This window comes from Saimiri boliviensis, chromosome X, assembly GCF_048565385.1.
Source record: "Saimiri boliviensis isolate mSaiBol1 chromosome X, mSaiBol1.pri, whole genome shotgun sequence".
Lineage (NCBI taxonomy): Eukaryota > Metazoa > Chordata > Mammalia > Primates > Cebidae > Saimiri > Saimiri boliviensis.
The window spans coordinates 100,949,080-100,965,709 of record NC_133470.1 but is presented as its reverse complement, the minus strand read 5'-3'; the positions used below and the strand labels follow the sequence as shown (position 1 = coordinate 100,965,709).

The 16,630-nt window shown below is 41.5% G+C and overlaps 2 protein-coding genes across 5 annotated transcripts in view; one reads left to right on the top strand and one right to left on the bottom strand.

Annotated features, from left to right (window-relative positions):
• MAP7D3 (MAP7 domain containing 3) overlaps window positions 1-9,243 on the bottom strand; it is a 34,049-nt gene extending 24,806 nt beyond the window's left edge. For 2 of the 4 annotated variants that reach the window (XM_039464056.2, XM_074391678.1), the window contains exons 1-4: window positions 8,986-9,243; window positions 4,011-4,106; window positions 3,830-3,913; window positions 2,722-2,885 (exon numbers count right to left, since the gene is read on the bottom strand). In XM_039464056.2, the coding sequence (XP_039319990.2) occupies window positions 2,722-2,885; window positions 3,830-3,913; window positions 4,011-4,106; window positions 8,986-9,052 (411 nt within the window). In that variant the 5' untranslated portion in view covers window positions 9,053-9,243. The remainder of the gene's footprint in view (window positions 1-2,721; window positions 2,886-3,829; window positions 3,914-4,010; window positions 4,107-8,985) is intronic. The other 2 variants (XM_074391677.1, XM_074391679.1) reach the window with 1 other exon arrangement.
• The window catches only part of ADGRG4 (adhesion G protein-coupled receptor G4), a 164,238-nt gene continuing 156,214 nt past the window's right edge, over window positions 8,607-16,630 (top strand). The window contains exon 1 of the mRNA XM_074391684.1: window positions 8,607-8,710. The gene's annotated coding sequence lies outside the window, so the exon portion shown is untranslated. The remainder of the gene's footprint in view (window positions 8,711-16,630) is intronic.

Genomic DNA, 16,630 nt, shown 5'->3' with positions numbered 1-16,630 from the left:
CCAAGTTTGTAGCCTATTTCTAGCAACTGTACAAAAACTGATGGGTATACTTTTGTGTATGCTAATCACACTTTATGTTTTATTTGCCTACCTTAATTTTCCCCTCTGCTTGATTCCCTCAACCATTTATTTTATCATCTGGTGTGGCATGCATTTTTAAGTCACCTTAAATTCTTTGTGGAATGCGGCACGGGAAAAAATCAGCACACATATAAGTTAAATTTATACAAGAATCACCTATTATACTCTCATCTGTAACAGCTTAAATTCTGGTGTTAATAAAAATAAAGTTTCAAAAAAGATAATCAATATATTTGTCTTGACCTCAACTTTAACTTAAAGTGATCAAGACACTATACAAAGTCGATGCCACGGTGCAGCAAAACAACTCCACTTCCAGAAGTGAGCTCTTCTCTCAAATATTTCTCATCCTTGCACTGCACCATACCATGAACTCAGGGAAGCAAATCAACTTTTAGGGCCAGAGGTTTTCTATTCTTCCCTGTCAACAACCATTTCACAGCAAACGTCATCCTTACAAAGTCTGTACTGTTTCTACCAAGGGCAAAGATAAACATACTAGGAAAACGGAGAGCAGCCATACCTTCTGAGAAGAAAAGCAACTGCAATTCTTAAAATAAAATTGATGTAATGGCAGTATTTGAAAATTATATTATCTAACAGAAAGGCAGTTGTTCTGAATTACTTAGAAACCCTGAAACTGTAATAGACTAAAAACAAAGATTAATCTTGTATTATTAAACTATTTCTGATTCTATTCCACTGTTTCCAAAGGCATTACTTCCTGTGCTCTCATCCAGGTCCCTTCTCACACTGTGGCCACCCAGGACTCACATGGAAGTTCCTATCCCATCTCATATACACCTCCTGTCCATGCTCATCCCTCCTCAGCACCACTGAGTCTGGTTTTTGTTTTTTTTTTCCTGCTCTCTAGAATTCCTCTCTTTTGCTATATGTAGCCTACTTACAGTGCCACATGCCTCGTGTTGTCTGGGACTCCCCCACACTAGCTCTCTGGGGTTTTCTTTTGCCCCTTCTCATGCCATGTCTGTGGCTCCCTTTCTGTCTGCCGTGTCATTTTGCTGCACTCTCTTCTCTGTTCTTTCTGGCAGCTTCCTCTTTCTCCAAGATTGTCTTTATTTTTTGGTCTCAGTCCCTGGGACTCTCTCCTCCATGCACTCCCCCTCACTCTACACACAGTTTATGCTTCACTTCCTTTGGTTCTCAAACTATCTTTACTTAGTTCATAATCTCTCTCTCTCTGGCCTTCATCTCTTCACCACAGATAAGTAAAATAAGGAGATGTTTCACAGAGGATGATGGAAAGTGATAGAAATTCGGAATGAGTCTACCAAATAGTGGAACATTAAACAGAGCATAAACCACAGAAAAAGGTTTAGAAAGACAGATAGTACACCACGTATGGAGAAGAAGTGGCGTAAGAGGTGTTCTGGAATCAGGAAGCTCTCCAGATAGGGAGCAGGGCTGGAGAGGAAGCACGTACAAGAGCAACAGTATAGATGGGAAAGGAGGAAAGTGAGTACCACAGAGGAAGACAATAAGCTTCTTCGTGGAAGAAATGGAACCAAAAAGAAAAGGAGAGAAAAAAAAATGCAAAAATTAGAGTGACAAAATAAGAGAGGCAAATAAAAATAGAACACACTGAGAGAATGACAGACAGAGAGTCTAAAGATGGGAAAAAACAGAAGGTACGACAAAGACAGAAGAAAGAAAAGCAAGATGCCTCAGGCAGAAAAAGGCCAGAATCAGACAGAGACCCAAAGACAGACTAAGGCTTATTTAGGGACACTTAAGAATCCCTGGAATAAAGAGAAAGTGAGAACATCGGGAAGATAGAGAATGGTATCAGAGAGACCACGCTAGATTCAGAAGGAGTCAAGCATACTCCAAATCAAGTAGTGAAATGACCTATAAGAGAAAAATTCGGTGTCAGAGAGAATCACAGAATGAGATAGGTGGCCAGATGTCCAATATAAACAACAAAAGACAAACTGAAAAGGGAAAGAAGTGAAAAAGAGAGGGTGTAACAAAGCCACAGACTCATCCCAACATAGTGCCAAAGACACCAAAAGAGAATTTAGAAAGGAAAAGAGGGGCAGTGCCACAAAACAACAGCAAGAATGCTGACTCTGAACCACATGTCCAGAGGGTCCCTGCCAGGAAAGGGAAAGTGAGGAATACCGGGACAGAGGGTGGAGAGGGAGAGAGTATGAGTGCACACCAGAGGGCGCCAGGGATGCTGAAAGGGAGAGCAAGTGCCCTGATTTGGCTGGGGAGTCACACTCTTAAAGGAGTTGTGAACCATGGGTCAGATGAGGGCATGTTGGGAGGGTCAGACAGTGGGGTCTGCCATTATTCTGTAGGCAATGAGACAATAGAGCCACTCAGAATAAACCCCAGGCCACAGCTTCCTCACGTGCCAAGTCCTGAAGGTGGATAGGGCTTTATTCCTGGATTTGCAAGGCTCCTCCTTCCCTGGGCTAGTGGGTCTAAGCTCCAGGGATCTTATCAGAACAGGAGTACGAGCTTGTAATACTGAGGAGAAGAAGAAGCGAAGAAGAGCGAGCTGGGATTAATTCCCTTTCTACAGGGCCAGTACTGCAGAGAAGGCCTAAGAAAACATTCCAGACTCAGGCAACACAGTTTATCTTCTCACGCGCTGGCTGTAAGATTATGTACCTTTAATGCCTCATCCTTCTGGTGTCTTTTTTCTTCTGCGGCTATTCTCCTTCTTTCACCTTTCTCTTTTCGCTCCCTGAGCTTTCTCTGCTTTTCTTCCATCTGCTGCTTGTGTCGGAGGCTGGTCTTTCTTTCTTTTTCAAGTAGATGTGTCTCCTTATCAGCTGAAATATTCCAAACACATTTTCAATGTGTAAGAACCAAGAAAATATTTAGGTTTTCCACATTACACAGACAGAAGGGAAAAGTTAACATATCTCATTCTCTTTCTTAATATAACACAATCTGTGCTAGTCTGTGTTAGTAACTAAAGATTTATTATAAAGTGAACAGAGGTAGCCAATGAAGAACCATTTTCACTGAGTATTCATTTAATTTCTGGAGAACTGGATTGTCTCTCATCCTGTGCAAACTACAATTCCAAGTTAAGAAAAAATATTTTCTTTTATGTGATATTTCTGCTGATTTGAGTTAAAGTCAAACCCCACCATATTAATATGCTGTATATTAAAATAAAACTTTTTTAAAACCACATGGCCAGGATATATGTTTTGTTTCCTTCTACTGAGAAACTTCTTTCAAAGTTCTCATCTATACAGACCATATTAAACATGCCAGTTTTACATTAATGGACTTAGCTATGTACCATATTATAGGAGAGAACAATTTTTCCTATATTAAAATTTTCTCTCACTAAATGCTTCTGAAGTGTCACTCTGTATAAATTAGGATCTAAAAGAATAATCTTTTTATAACTTGGTAACATGCTTTCCTCTTATTCGTGTTAGGATTATTGGCAACTTATTTTCATTTTTAGAATCACTTTTACTGAAATCTTATTCTGATTGTTTTCACAAATACTGAAGAAATTTCCAGACCTTAGTTTTCAGATAATCAAAACTTAAACTACTCCTTCAAAAATTAAACAATTTAGTTAAAGAATTTTCATGGGCCTTCTTTACCTGATTTAGTAAAAGGATTTAACCCAAAATAATACATAATACAAAAATTATAATCTATCATATAAACAAATGAGGAGAAGTTAAAAACACTTCACAGTATACAACATAAAATTCATTTTGATTTTTGAAAAAGGTCTAAAATATACCATCTTGCTGTCTTTTTTTCTCCTCCCGCCTCTCTCTTACTAATCTTTGTTTTTCGTCATTTTTAAGTACAGATCCATCGATTACTAAAAAAAAAAAAAGAATATAGTTAGATATTAATAGGATATCAAATTTTAAAGATAGGGCACTTTGACATCTATCAAAGCAACAGAGAAGTTATACCTGGTTTAAATGTCGATCTTATATTTGAGGAATGGAATGAAATGCTATTAACCACAACTTGTTTCTGCCTTTCTGCAATCTGGTGTGCTGCAGCAACTAAAACACAGGGAGATAAAGGGATTAGGTATTAAGAATATGAATAGCTAACACAGGGGTTAGCAAACCACAGCCAACTGTATCTGATGATAAAGGATAGGATCATTTCTAAAAATCATGACTGATTTCATCTGGGTCAACAACAAAGATATATTGAACGTCTATGATCTTCAACAATACTTTAACAAAGAATTTAAAGTGTTCACTATGATGGGCCAGGGTATTTGTAGACATAAAGATAATTGTAAGTGGCACTGGCAGAACAAGCTTGTGGATGAGTAGGAGCCAATGATTAATAGATTTCGAAGATGTCTCAGACAAGGCGTTACACCAAGTGTTAGAAAAACTGAGCTGGCAAGGAATTGGAAAAATTAAGTTTCACCATAAATTGGAAATTTAGAAGATAACAGGTTAAGAATTTATGGATCTGAATTTCAAAGCAAAGTGTTAACAGTGAAATACTCAGAGATCAGGTCAAACGAATGTTAAGGAGTACATTTATAAATTACCTAAATTAGGGGCTTTCTACCCTGATTGCACATTGGAGTCACCTAAGTCACTTTAAAAAAATCAGCAATGCCTGCCTGCCTGCTCCCCACCACCAGTCTCTGGGTGTGCAGCCCAGGCACTGACAGTTGTTAAAAGCTTTATTCTGATGCACACTGAAGGTGGAGAAATAACTATTCTTTTAGAAGAAGGAATCTCCAGTGAGATGGTATCATTCTAGGTAGATGTCAAGCAAACAAATATATACAATGTGCAAACAAACATGTAAACAGGCAGAAAAAGTGATAAACTTCAATAAGAGTGAAGTGTAAGATTAGGAAAGTACAGTATGAGGAACAGTAAGAGGAATCCCTGAATCCTTTAATTCCACATATGGCTGTATCTAAAATGCCCCACAATACTGAGTATCTTCAGAAAGAGTTTGGAGAATAATACTGAAAACTAACTCTGTTCCACCCTTGTAGAAAAGCACAGGAAGTAAGCCCCTGTGATACTGCATACAAGTTTGGTTTCTATATATTAAGAAAAATATAACAGTTGAAGATGGGCAGTTAAAATAACTGAGGGAATAGGGGGCTGTCCTTGCACTTATAAAATGAATAAACTCTGAGATGTTAATTGCTACTGAGGGAGTTATTTTACAGCATAACCTTGAAAGTGACATCACAATTGCTGCCATAAGGATTACCATTTCCAAAGAGAAAAATGATTTTTTTTTTTTTTTTTTTTTTTTTTTTTTTTTTTTTTACCACAGAGGCCTAACAGCCCAGATAATGCATGACCTAGCTTAATTTGAAAATTAGACTCTTCTCAGCTTCCTTAATAATTTAACTACTGGCAATTCCATGGACCACAATTATCTTCTGAATTTGAGCACTAGTATATGAACAAAACTTCTTAGTCTATAGAACATTTTTGTGTGACTGCAGAGAAAGCAAAGTATCTTGTAATATTGTTTGTACACATTCAGTTCTCCTGTTTAGAAGTCCTAAGGATAGTCTGTATTTGACACTATTTAGCTGACAATTTCTCCCAACATGTACATTTTTGGCCCAGTGTGGTGGCTCATGCCTGAAATCCCAGCACTTTGGGAGGCCAAGGCAAGTGGATTACTTCAGGTCAGGAGTTTGAGATCAGCCTGGGTAACATGGCAAACCCCCATCTCTACAAAAATACAAAAATTAACTGGGTGTGGTGGTGCACACCTACAGTCTCAGCTATTTAGGAGGCTGAGCCCAAGAGTTTGAGGCTGCAGTGAGCCGTTAGCATGCCACTATATGCCAGCCTGGGCAAGAGATACCCTGTCTCAAAAAAGTACATTTTTACCAAATTAAAAATCTTATTAAACAGAAATAACCTTAGAAGTAGCTGTGATGAGAATAATGAACCAAATCCTATAAAGGTTAATGTGGTAGTAGTATCAAATCTGATTTTTAGTCCTTTGTATCCAAATTCCTACTGGTAATAAATACATTAACAGAAAGGACAGGCTTTAAAAAATATTTAAAATGTCCAGGCAATGGGATAATGCCTTTATGTCTGGATATAATAGGGTCAACAATTTATACAACTTCATTGAATGAAAGAATTTACTTAGCATGCATTTTAATGAATGAGGGAATTAATATTCAGTTAAAAGTAACCGCAAGGTGTTTCTGTAGTCCTTATACTAATTCTAAATCCAAAATTAAAGTAAAAGTTATATTTTGCCTGTAGATTAAGAAAATGTGTAGTTTATTACTAAAACTGAATTATGAATCTTAATATGCATCTATGGTACTTTTCTAAAAACTTTCATAACACATTATTATATATCAGTTCACCATTTACAAAGTTCTTTTGTATTACTTAATGTAATTCTTATAACAATCCTATAAAGTAGTCAAAATTATTTTCCCCCATTTATTTTTACACTTGAGAAAACTGAAGTTAAACAACTTTTTCAGATCATACAGGTGGTAAGTGGTGAAGCCAGAACTTAACTGTAAATTTCAAAGCAACTTTATTCTAAAATATTAAGAAAAAAATAACAGGAAAAGAAATCAGAGAACCATAAAAATCAGGCAGATTCACAGAATTTTGTCTTGAATGGCAAAAGCCAAAGTCATAGGGCTGAGACTTTCAGAAGACCTGCAAGTTCAAACCAACGATAGCATGTCTTGAAGACAAAATTGCAGACCATTTTCTACTATTTAGAGCTGTTTACAATGGAATGGCTACTTAGAAAAATATTAAGCTCCTCATTAGGGTACACATTCAAGTGGCAGAAGTGTCCCAGGATTTTACAGCTGGTACTCTGGATGCCAGACAAGATAATCTTAAGGATTCCCCAACTCTAAAGTTGTATGATAATCTGGCTGTCAATCTCAGTAACTTTTTCTGCATAGGTAGAAATTATTCTTTGAATAAGTTATTCTAAACTGAGAAACATTTGTGAATTTAGAAAACCAGGAAAGGAAACGTGATAAGTCAGTGGTAAGTTTCTTATGCTCAGCTGGTTGAAATATTCAAATAAATTATTTTAAAACAATTCTGCATAAAACTATGAAACACATGTGTTTCATTAAAATAAATATTTGGTATGCTATAACCTCAGCACAGTGCTATGCACAGAAAACATAACTCAATACATGCATATTTACACTTTATACGTAACATTTATGTAAGTGTATCTCTTAATGCATACATAAATGTATAAAATAAATGTATTTAGACTGTACTGTGCATCTATATGTTATGTGTTCAAGACAGTTTTAACTCTTGCTGCCAGGCTCCCAGCAGAACATGAAAACATTTTAGCAAAAACATCTGTCTCCGTGACCCCTTAAGGAAAATGCTAAGATCTAAAGGGCGGTTCTGGTGAAGTTGGTGCTCTGTGAAAGAAGGTCCAACATGTGATATTTCCAATTCCAAGCATGAAATGGGCAGCAAGGACTTAAACCAGAGTCGTGGGTTAAGCCTTTTGCATGGCTCTTAAGTTTTTGGTTCGAAATGCTGTGAATTCAAGTATCTGCACTATACATAATTTTAAAACACTTTCTAACATCTGATATTCAAATACTTTTAGGGGGTTATTCAGTCCACAGCTCTTTTGCATTGGAGTAATGCTGGTTAATCTAAATCAGTGAAATAAACCAGTGTCAGAGAGTTCCAGGTACCAATCAGCAACACAATTTATTGGAGACTCTCTTTCTAGGTGAACCATAAATTTAGACACAGAAGGAAGATTCGTTTCTCCCTAATGAATGGTGAAAGTGTATGTAGTATATACTTCTGACACAGTCTTTGGAGAGCTGATTCAAAGTCTTCTCAAGTAACATATAGCTTCCCAGTCTCAGACAATCTAACTTTTTAATTACAAATGCAAAGAAAAACCCTAAGAAATTCAATTAAAACTAATAAAATCATTTTATTTGCACTCATAGCAGAGGGAACTAGTCTTAACAAGCTAAAAGCAACCTCCTGCAAGGAAGAAATCCTATCTCAGGTAGTGGAGCAGTCTCTTGGACCAAGCAATTCGCTGTCAAATTGTATAAGATTATCGGTTTTCGAGGAGGGAAAAACTTCTTGGCGCTGGGACCCATTGAGGAAAAAGCACTCTGAAATGCTGATCCTCGTTCAGTTCAGCCTAGGGGCTGCAAGATGTACCACGGAAGGTGACATCTTGTCGAAGTCAAGTGCTACAGCAGGCAAATCAGGAGATGAAAAGAGCCAAGTTTCATCCCAACTTTTAAAGCAACTTTTAAACACCCGCACCCTCACCCCGCTTCCTCCTGGACGTTGACCAGGAGGGTGCAGGAGGTAAGTGTTTGGGAGAAGCAAGGGCTGCGACAGTCAAAGCGCCTAAACTCGCCCATGTCCCGGGCTGGGGGATCACTCAAAGTCTCCGTGCCTGGAAAGGCAGCCTGGACGCGGGGGCGGAGCCGGCGCGCGGAGTCCCTGCGGGCGCCCGCACAGCCGGAGCAGCGTCGCGTCCGTTGGGGCTGTTGGGGCCGTTGCGCGGGCGACTGCCGCCCCCCATGGATAGCCAGGGCTCGGGGCGGTCCGCGAGGTCCGGGTTCCAGCCCACCCCCGCCCCGCGCCTCGAAGCAGAGTCGGTGAGTTTCCTCGCGCCGTGCCTGTGGGGCTTAGACCGTTGGCGGCGTCGGCCGACCGTTTCAACCCCCCGCCCCCGCCCCAGGCCCAGGGCTACTCCCTGTCCCATCCCAGGGGACTCCGGCGGGGGTGAGGGGAGGACCGGATAGCGCCAGGCGACTCCAGGTTAAAGTTTTGTGGTGCCCGCTGCGCCGCTCCGACGGCCGGGGGTCTGCCGGAGCCCCGCCTCCCACGTAGGACCGAGCAACCCCCGGGAGCCGGCCGCCCGCCCGCTCACCCAGCCGTGGCCGCAGCTCTCTTAAGGATGTGCTGCCGCCAGCGCCGGCGGCGGAGCCGTCCGCCATCACTGTATTCGGGACTGGAGGCAGTGGTGGCAGTAAGGATACATTGCGCAGGCGTCGGCGGGACCTCCGCTGGGGCGGTGGCCCGGCTGCCGGTGGGCGGGGCGGGGCGGGGCCCGAAGGGCCACCGCGCCCGCCTCGGACCCGGGAACGAGGCAGGATTGCTTCCTGCGTCCCACCTCCTCGCCAGCTGGGCCACGACTGCCTCGTCTAAAGAACCCTCTTCAAAGTTCTGTGCTCTACCCCTATTGCATTGCGGGGACTAGCCAATCAGCACCTAGATTGGCCCCCCAACGTTCCTTCCCTTTACCTAGCAACGCAGTAACAGTCCTTCCTCATTCATTTATTCAAGGAGCATTTATGGCGTGCCTCCTGGGTGCGCTTGTATCATGAGTTTACTAGTTAGTCCTTGAAACACTACACAAAGAAACACCCAAGTTGGGGGAAGAAGCCCAGGGAGAGTTTGGGGTTGGCAGGGTGGTTTTGAGGTGCTAGGGGCCCCGTCATGAGTAGACTTCCGTTAACTGTTGCAGAATAAATCATGACACATAGGTCTCAAAGTTGGGTGAAATATCTTTAAGATGTCTGTGAGTCTTTAAAGAGAGGCAGGGGACTTACTGGCATCAATCTCTCTGGATTTTAGGAGACACTACCGGGTCGCAGAATGTTTTTCCAATTCACAAGGAAAACCATAATTGGCCAGACCCCTTAAGGGGCAGACCTCAGTTCATGGACGCTTGCCTGTACGAGGTGGAGTCACCACTGTTATGAGCATGTGTGTGGTGACACGGTTATAGGGACACACTTTATGGCTGTGGCCATTAAATGTGGTGCAGGACATCCCCAAAGTGGGCAGGACCGCTTGTGAGATGGGCACCTTGGCGAGCCCAATGAGTCTCCAAATGACATGGAAACTATAAAAAGGAAGAAGCTAATAATACCATATATTACATATATTAGCAATAACAGCATATGTTACATGTATTAATATATAATATATGTAATATAATATGTAATATAGGTCCAGGTGAGGTGGTTCATGCCTGTAATCCCAGCATTTTGGGAGGCTAAGGTGGGTGGATCATTTGAGGTCAGGAGTTTGAGAACAGCCTGGCCAACATGGTGAAACCCCATCTCTACTAAAAATACAAAAATTACCTGAGTGTGGTGGCAGGCACCTGTAATCCCAGCTACCCAAGAGGCTGAGACTTGAGAATCGCTTGAACCAGGGAGGCAGAGGTTGTGGTGAGCCAAGATTGCACCACTGCACTCCAGCCTGGCGATAGAGACTCTGTCTTAAAAACAAAACAAAACAAAACAAAAAACAAACAAAGGAAAAAGACATTATGTTACACCTACAGATTTAACAAAAAATTAAACGTGGTCAATAAGTGTTTATGACGACGTAGATTAATGCTAGTGTGAGGCCGGGTGTGGTGGCTCATGCCTGTGATCCCAGCACTTTGGGAGGCTGAGGCAGGCAGATCATCTGAGGTCAGGAGTTCAAGACCAGCCTGGCCAACACCGAGAAACCCCGTCTCTACTAAAAATACAAAAATTAGCTGGACACCATGATGGGCGCCTGTAATTCCAGCTACTCAAGAGGCTGAGGCAGGAGCATCGCTTGAACTTGGAAGGTGGAGGTTGCAGTGAGCTGAGATCACACCACTGCTCTCCAGCCTGGGCAACAGAGAGAGACTCTGTCTCAAAAAAAACAAAACAAAATAAACAACAACAACAACAACAACAACAAAAAACAAAAAACCAACTAGTGGGGAAAATAAACATTTTGGCATTATAATTTCTGAAGCCCTGTTTATAAGTAAATTCTCCTGCCTCAGCCTCCCGAGTAGCTGGATTACAGGCATGCACCTTGACACCCGGCTAATGTTTTGCATGATATCCAGGATGGTAGCCAAGATTATTAATACGACACACATATTATTAAGGTGCCCACAAAGTACACACACATACACAAACAAAAGTTCAGCTTTCATGACCGTATCTGGAACTCCACCAACAGAAAATTTAGCAAACCACATCAGCTTTGTAGTTTCTCACAAAAATGTTGAACCTAAATCTAATAATGAAGAAACATTCAGACAGAGGTAGAGACTGTGGGATAGCCTACAAAAAACTGGCCCCAAGGCTTTGAAATTTTAGTGTCATGAAAGACTAACAACAAAAATCAGGGAAGTGTTCCCGATCACAGACAGCTAAAGAGACTGCATGCAGGCCGGGCACATTGGTGCATGCCTGTAATCCCAGTTCTTTGGGAGGCCGAGGCCAGCCGATCATGAGGTCAGGAGACGGAGATCATCCTGGCCAACATGGTGAAACCTCCATCACTACTAAATTACAAAAAATTAGCCGGGCGTGGTGGTGTGTGCCTGTAGTCTCAGTTACTTGGGAGGCTGAGGCAGTGGAATCGCTTGAACTTGGAAGGCCAAAATTGCAGTGAGCCGTGATCATGCCACTGCATTCCAGCCTGGCAACAGAGCAAGACTCGGTCTAAAAAAAAAAAAAAAAAGAAGAAGAAAGAAAAATAAAAAAAAGGGACCACATGCAATGTATGATCCTTGATTAGGACTCCAATTTTTAAAAGAAGTTTTAAAGGGCATACATTACTGGCACAATTAGAAAACTTGAATATGAACTGTATGGTACATGATATTGTATCAAGGTCAAATTTCTTGGGTGTGAATTTTCTTGTGTGAATGATGTTGTGGTCACCTAGGAAAATGTACTTCTTCTTAAGAAATACTCACACCTGTAATCCCAGCACTTTGGGAGGCCGAGGCAGGCAGATTGCTTGGGCTCAGGAGTTCCAGATCAGCCTGGCCAACATGGCGAAACCCCACCAATACAGAAAAAAAACAAAAACCCACAAAACAAAAACCCCAAAATTGCCTGGGCGTGGTGACGCATACCTGTAATTCCAGCTACTCAGGAGGCTAAGGGAAGAGAATCCTTTGAACTCTGGAGATGGAAGTTGCAGTGAGCTGAGATCACCCACTGTACTCCACCCTGAGAGCAGAACAAGACTTCATCTCAAAAAAAAAAAAAAAACAAAAAAAAAAAAACAAAACAAAACAGAGAGAGAAAGATGTTGAAGATTTTAGGGGTAAAGATTTGATTTGAGGGTTTTCAAAATAAGAAGTTGTTCTTCATTAGAAGAAAATAGATATTTTTTTTTTCTTCATTTTTTGAGATGGAGTCTCACTCTATCACCCAGGCTGGAGTGCATTGGTGTGATCCTGGCTCACTGCACACTCCGCCTCCTAGATTCAAGCAATTCTCCTGCCTCAGCCTCCCGAGTAGCTGGGATTACAGGTATGCACCCCGACACCAGGCTAATTTTTGTATTTTTAGTAGAGATGGGGTTTTGTCATGTTGCCCAGGCTAATCTCCAACTCCTGAGGTCAAATGATCCACCCTTCTTGGCATCCTAGAGTGCTGGGATTACAGGTGTGAGCCACTGCATCCAGCCAAGAATTTTTTTTTAATCTAGAAGTTTGTCCTTAACTTATTTGTAAGCACTGTCACTTTGAAAAATAAAATTTTATTGGGAATTACATATGGGGAGGCACCCTGCTAATCTTTTCAGTGTGTAGAGCCTCAAAAGGCCTCATTCCAGCCAGGGTGTAGGAGGAAGAGGGGAGATAAGACATCCAGAAATAACCACATATAGGCAGCATGTGGAGGATTTAGGTGAGTAATTGAAATGGGTTCCGAGGGCTCCGAGGGATGAGAAATCAGTCCTGTTTGGGGTGATTAGAGAAGTCTTTGTGGAAAAATTAGCACGTATCCTGGGCCTGAGATGGGGACTGTGGGAACCACCTCCAAAATCGAGTAACCACACCGTAATTCCAGCACATGGTCGCTGAGTGGGGAGGTGGGCCCATCTGTGGCCAGATATTCCCATTTTCCAAAATAAGCTGGATCTTACTGTAAAATCTATTTTTAAATGGTGACTACATTAAAAGTTTTAAAAAAAAATGCCTGGGTGCGGTGGCTCACACCTGTAATCCCAGCACTTTGGGATGCTGAGGTGGGCTGATCACCTAAGTTCAGAAGTTCAAGACCAGCCTGGCCAATGTGGTGAAACCCCATTTCTACTAAAAAAAAAAAAAAAAAAAAAAAAAAAAAAAAAATCAGCTGGGCGTGGTGGCACACGCCTGTAATCCTAGTTACTCAGGAGGCTGAGGCAGGAGAATCACTTGAACCCCGGAGGCAGAGGTTGTGGTGAGCCGAGATGGCACCACTGCACTCCAGCTTGGGCAATAAGAGAGAAACTCCGTCTCAAAAAAGAAAAGCAAGAGAAAGAAAGAAAAGAAAAACCATATCTAGTTAGTGTTCAAATTTCCAAATTGCATCGTTTAAAAAAAATCTTTGAATAAAAATGGAAACAAGGTCCAAACATTGCATTATTTGATATGCCTTTTAATCTATAGATATAACTCCTTTCTATCTAACATCATTGGTAGATTACTGTGAGATTTAGCATTCATTCATTCAATTCATTCATTTAGTAGGTAAATTATTCAATTTATCTTTTATTAACCACCTATTCTGTGACTGTCCGTATGGGGATAAATACATACAGAAGGAAGCCCTGCCCTCTGGGACCCCCAATCTCATTGATTCTAAACTAATGACATATCAGGGTCCCTTTAGATGTTTCCTTGGGGCTACAGAAGCTCACCAAGGAGCTCTCACGAGATTGCGCATTTCTGAGAAAAAAATATTGGAACTGAAAGCTATCAGCTTGGGGAAAGTGGAGTGTATTCTGGAGCCAAAACAGACTCAGAGCTGAGAAAGAACCCAGGTGGCTCCTCTCCTCTCTTCTCTTCTCCTCTCCTCTCCTCTCCTCCCAGTATTTGGAAAGCATGTGTTCCCCAGCGAGCAGAAAAGAATTGGAATCCTGCTCACTTTTTCTTCCTTCTAGGCTATTTTTTCCCCTTAAACCTTACACCATCAGGAAAAACATTCAGAAACCACAATCATAATAGGTCTAGGAATTGTCACATTTGTTTCTATTAAAAGATGAAGTTTTTAAAAAATTTAATTTACATATAATAAACATTTAGTGAGCTTACCAAGTCTAGCTAATTGGCATGCAAACTGCCACCACCACAGCCCTGTACTATGAGTTTTAAGCTTACCAGCTATGTGATGGCTTTTTCTCTCCATCTGGAACTACCTGTTAGATTCCTTGCCATATACACAGTTGAGACAAGGCTCTGTTTTTTCATTCTTTCTCCTCTCATTGCTCACTCTTGCCCTGCATCTGTTGTAGCTTGACTGTGATGCCCAGGAAGCGTGATGTTTCCTTCTGGACTCATCTCTTGCCAAATCTGTTCACATTTTCCTTCCTTTTCCCACATCTGCACTTTCTTCCCTCCTAAGTTACAGACTTACCTCAGGGCCTGGTCATGTCTCACTTGGCTGATGGCAGCCTTCTCAGCTCTGGAATTTCCGCTGCAGCACTGCCCACTGCAACTGATGCTTCAGTACCCCTTCCTTCCTGTGGCACAGAGGACCAGGGTGATCCCACTGTCTAATTTCAGCAGCCTGCTCTGTGCCATCTCCTTTTAGGTCTTCCCTAAGGTAGAGGGGCTGATTTTCTTTGCCTGAGCTCACCAGGGAGGGGGCAGTGAACTTCTGAGGAAAGGGAAGAGCCTCCCACTACCATTTCCCTGCCAAGTGGGAATGTAGACAAACCTCACAGAGGAAGGGTGTGGCAGTGGGGGCAATCTGCCTGGAGTAGTAGGTAAGCCATGGAAACTTCCTGGTTGATATTAAGTGCCATCATTTGCTGATTGCCTACTCAATGTGAGGCCCAGTGTGAAAGCATTGACATGGATTATTTCATGTAATCTTCACCACAACTTTATGAGCTCACTTCTATTCCCATCCTCATTTTACAGATGAGGAAGCAGGCCCAGGGAGGTTAGCTAGCCTGCCGTGTAGCTAGGAAGTCGCAGAGTGGATTCAAGCCCACATATATCTGACTGTAGAGCTCATCCTCCTTCCACTGGGCCTCCAAATTTCTTTTTCCTTTATTTTCTGAGACAGAGTGTCACTCTATTGCCCAGTCTGGAGTGCAGTGGTGTGATCATGGCTCACTGCAACCTCCGCCTCCTGAGTTCAAGTGATTGTCCTGCCTCAGCCTCCTGAGTAGCTGGGACTACAGGCGTGGGCCACCACACCCAGCTGATTTTTTTTTTTTTTTTTTTTTTTTTTGTATTTTTCGTAGAGACTGGGTTTCACCATGTTGCCCAGGCTGATCTCAAACTCCTAACCTCAAATGATCTACCTGCCTTGGCCTCCCGAGTTTCTGGGATTGCAGGTGTGAGTCACCACACCTGGCTCCTCCCAATTTCCAGTTGACAAGCCCTCGTACACTCTTAATTCCTCACCCTCGTCTTCCACTTCTTCCTTGAGCCAATCCTCACACTCTGGCTACTGGGACTTTTGAAAGATGCACTTTCCAATTGGTAAGGTCTCCCACAACTACATCTCCTAACTTGAGTGTTGGTACAGCTGCCTCTTAAGCCTCTAATGAAATCGACTGAAACTATTGAAGAAGAAAGCATTGAAAATGGGTGTTTAGGTGATGGTTACAATAAAAGCCCAGACACTTCACCACTACACAATATATCCAAAAAATAAAACTGCACTTTTCCTCCTTAAAGTTACACAGATTAAATAAAAAGAAAATGGGTGTTTAATGTATGTCTTGAAATGGAGATTGATATGACTCCTCTTAAACAGGCTTCCTCTGGAAAGGCTCAGAAGAGTCAATAAATGCTGAGTATTTGGGACTGATTTCAAAATACGTGTGTAAAAGAAGATGTGCCACATTTATTATGCTGTTTATCCTGTAAATAATATTTATTGAATAAATGAAAGGGAGTACTAGAAGCCCCCTGGGTACTTAAGGAGGAAGAAATGAAAATATTTTGGATGGCCACCCCAGTCTTGAAAAGGTCTAGACTTAAAATTATTAAAGGGCAAGAAAATGTCCTCATTTATTTTCTTGACGTCAAATAAAGTACAGCAAACATGGGCTGTGCCTCCTCATTCCAAATACAGGCCTGCAATATAAGGGAAGTTGCAGAGGATGCCAAAAAGCAGAAAGTATCAAGGGATGCCCTTTAAAGACATTTTGGAATTTCTAATAGAGCTAAAAATTGATAAAAAAATCCGGATGGGAAAACATGAGAAGAAAAGAGGAGTTAACATAGATTTCTGGGCCCCATTCCCAGAGTTTCTGATTCTATATGTGTTATTATTTGTATGACATCCATTTCTAAGAAAGTATACTGAATAATGTCTTATGTGATGTCAGTTACAGCTGAATATTTAATACTATTACACTTTGATAATGGGAAGTATTAGAGATTCTAATACAGATCTAGTATTGTGTACATACATTGTGGATACTTTATATGTATACACACACACACACACACACACACACACACAGACACACACACACACAATACTCAGAGCAGGCAGATGCTTTGCCCTGGGGTACATTGAAAGCCAAGGTATCACCATGACATTACCAGCGAG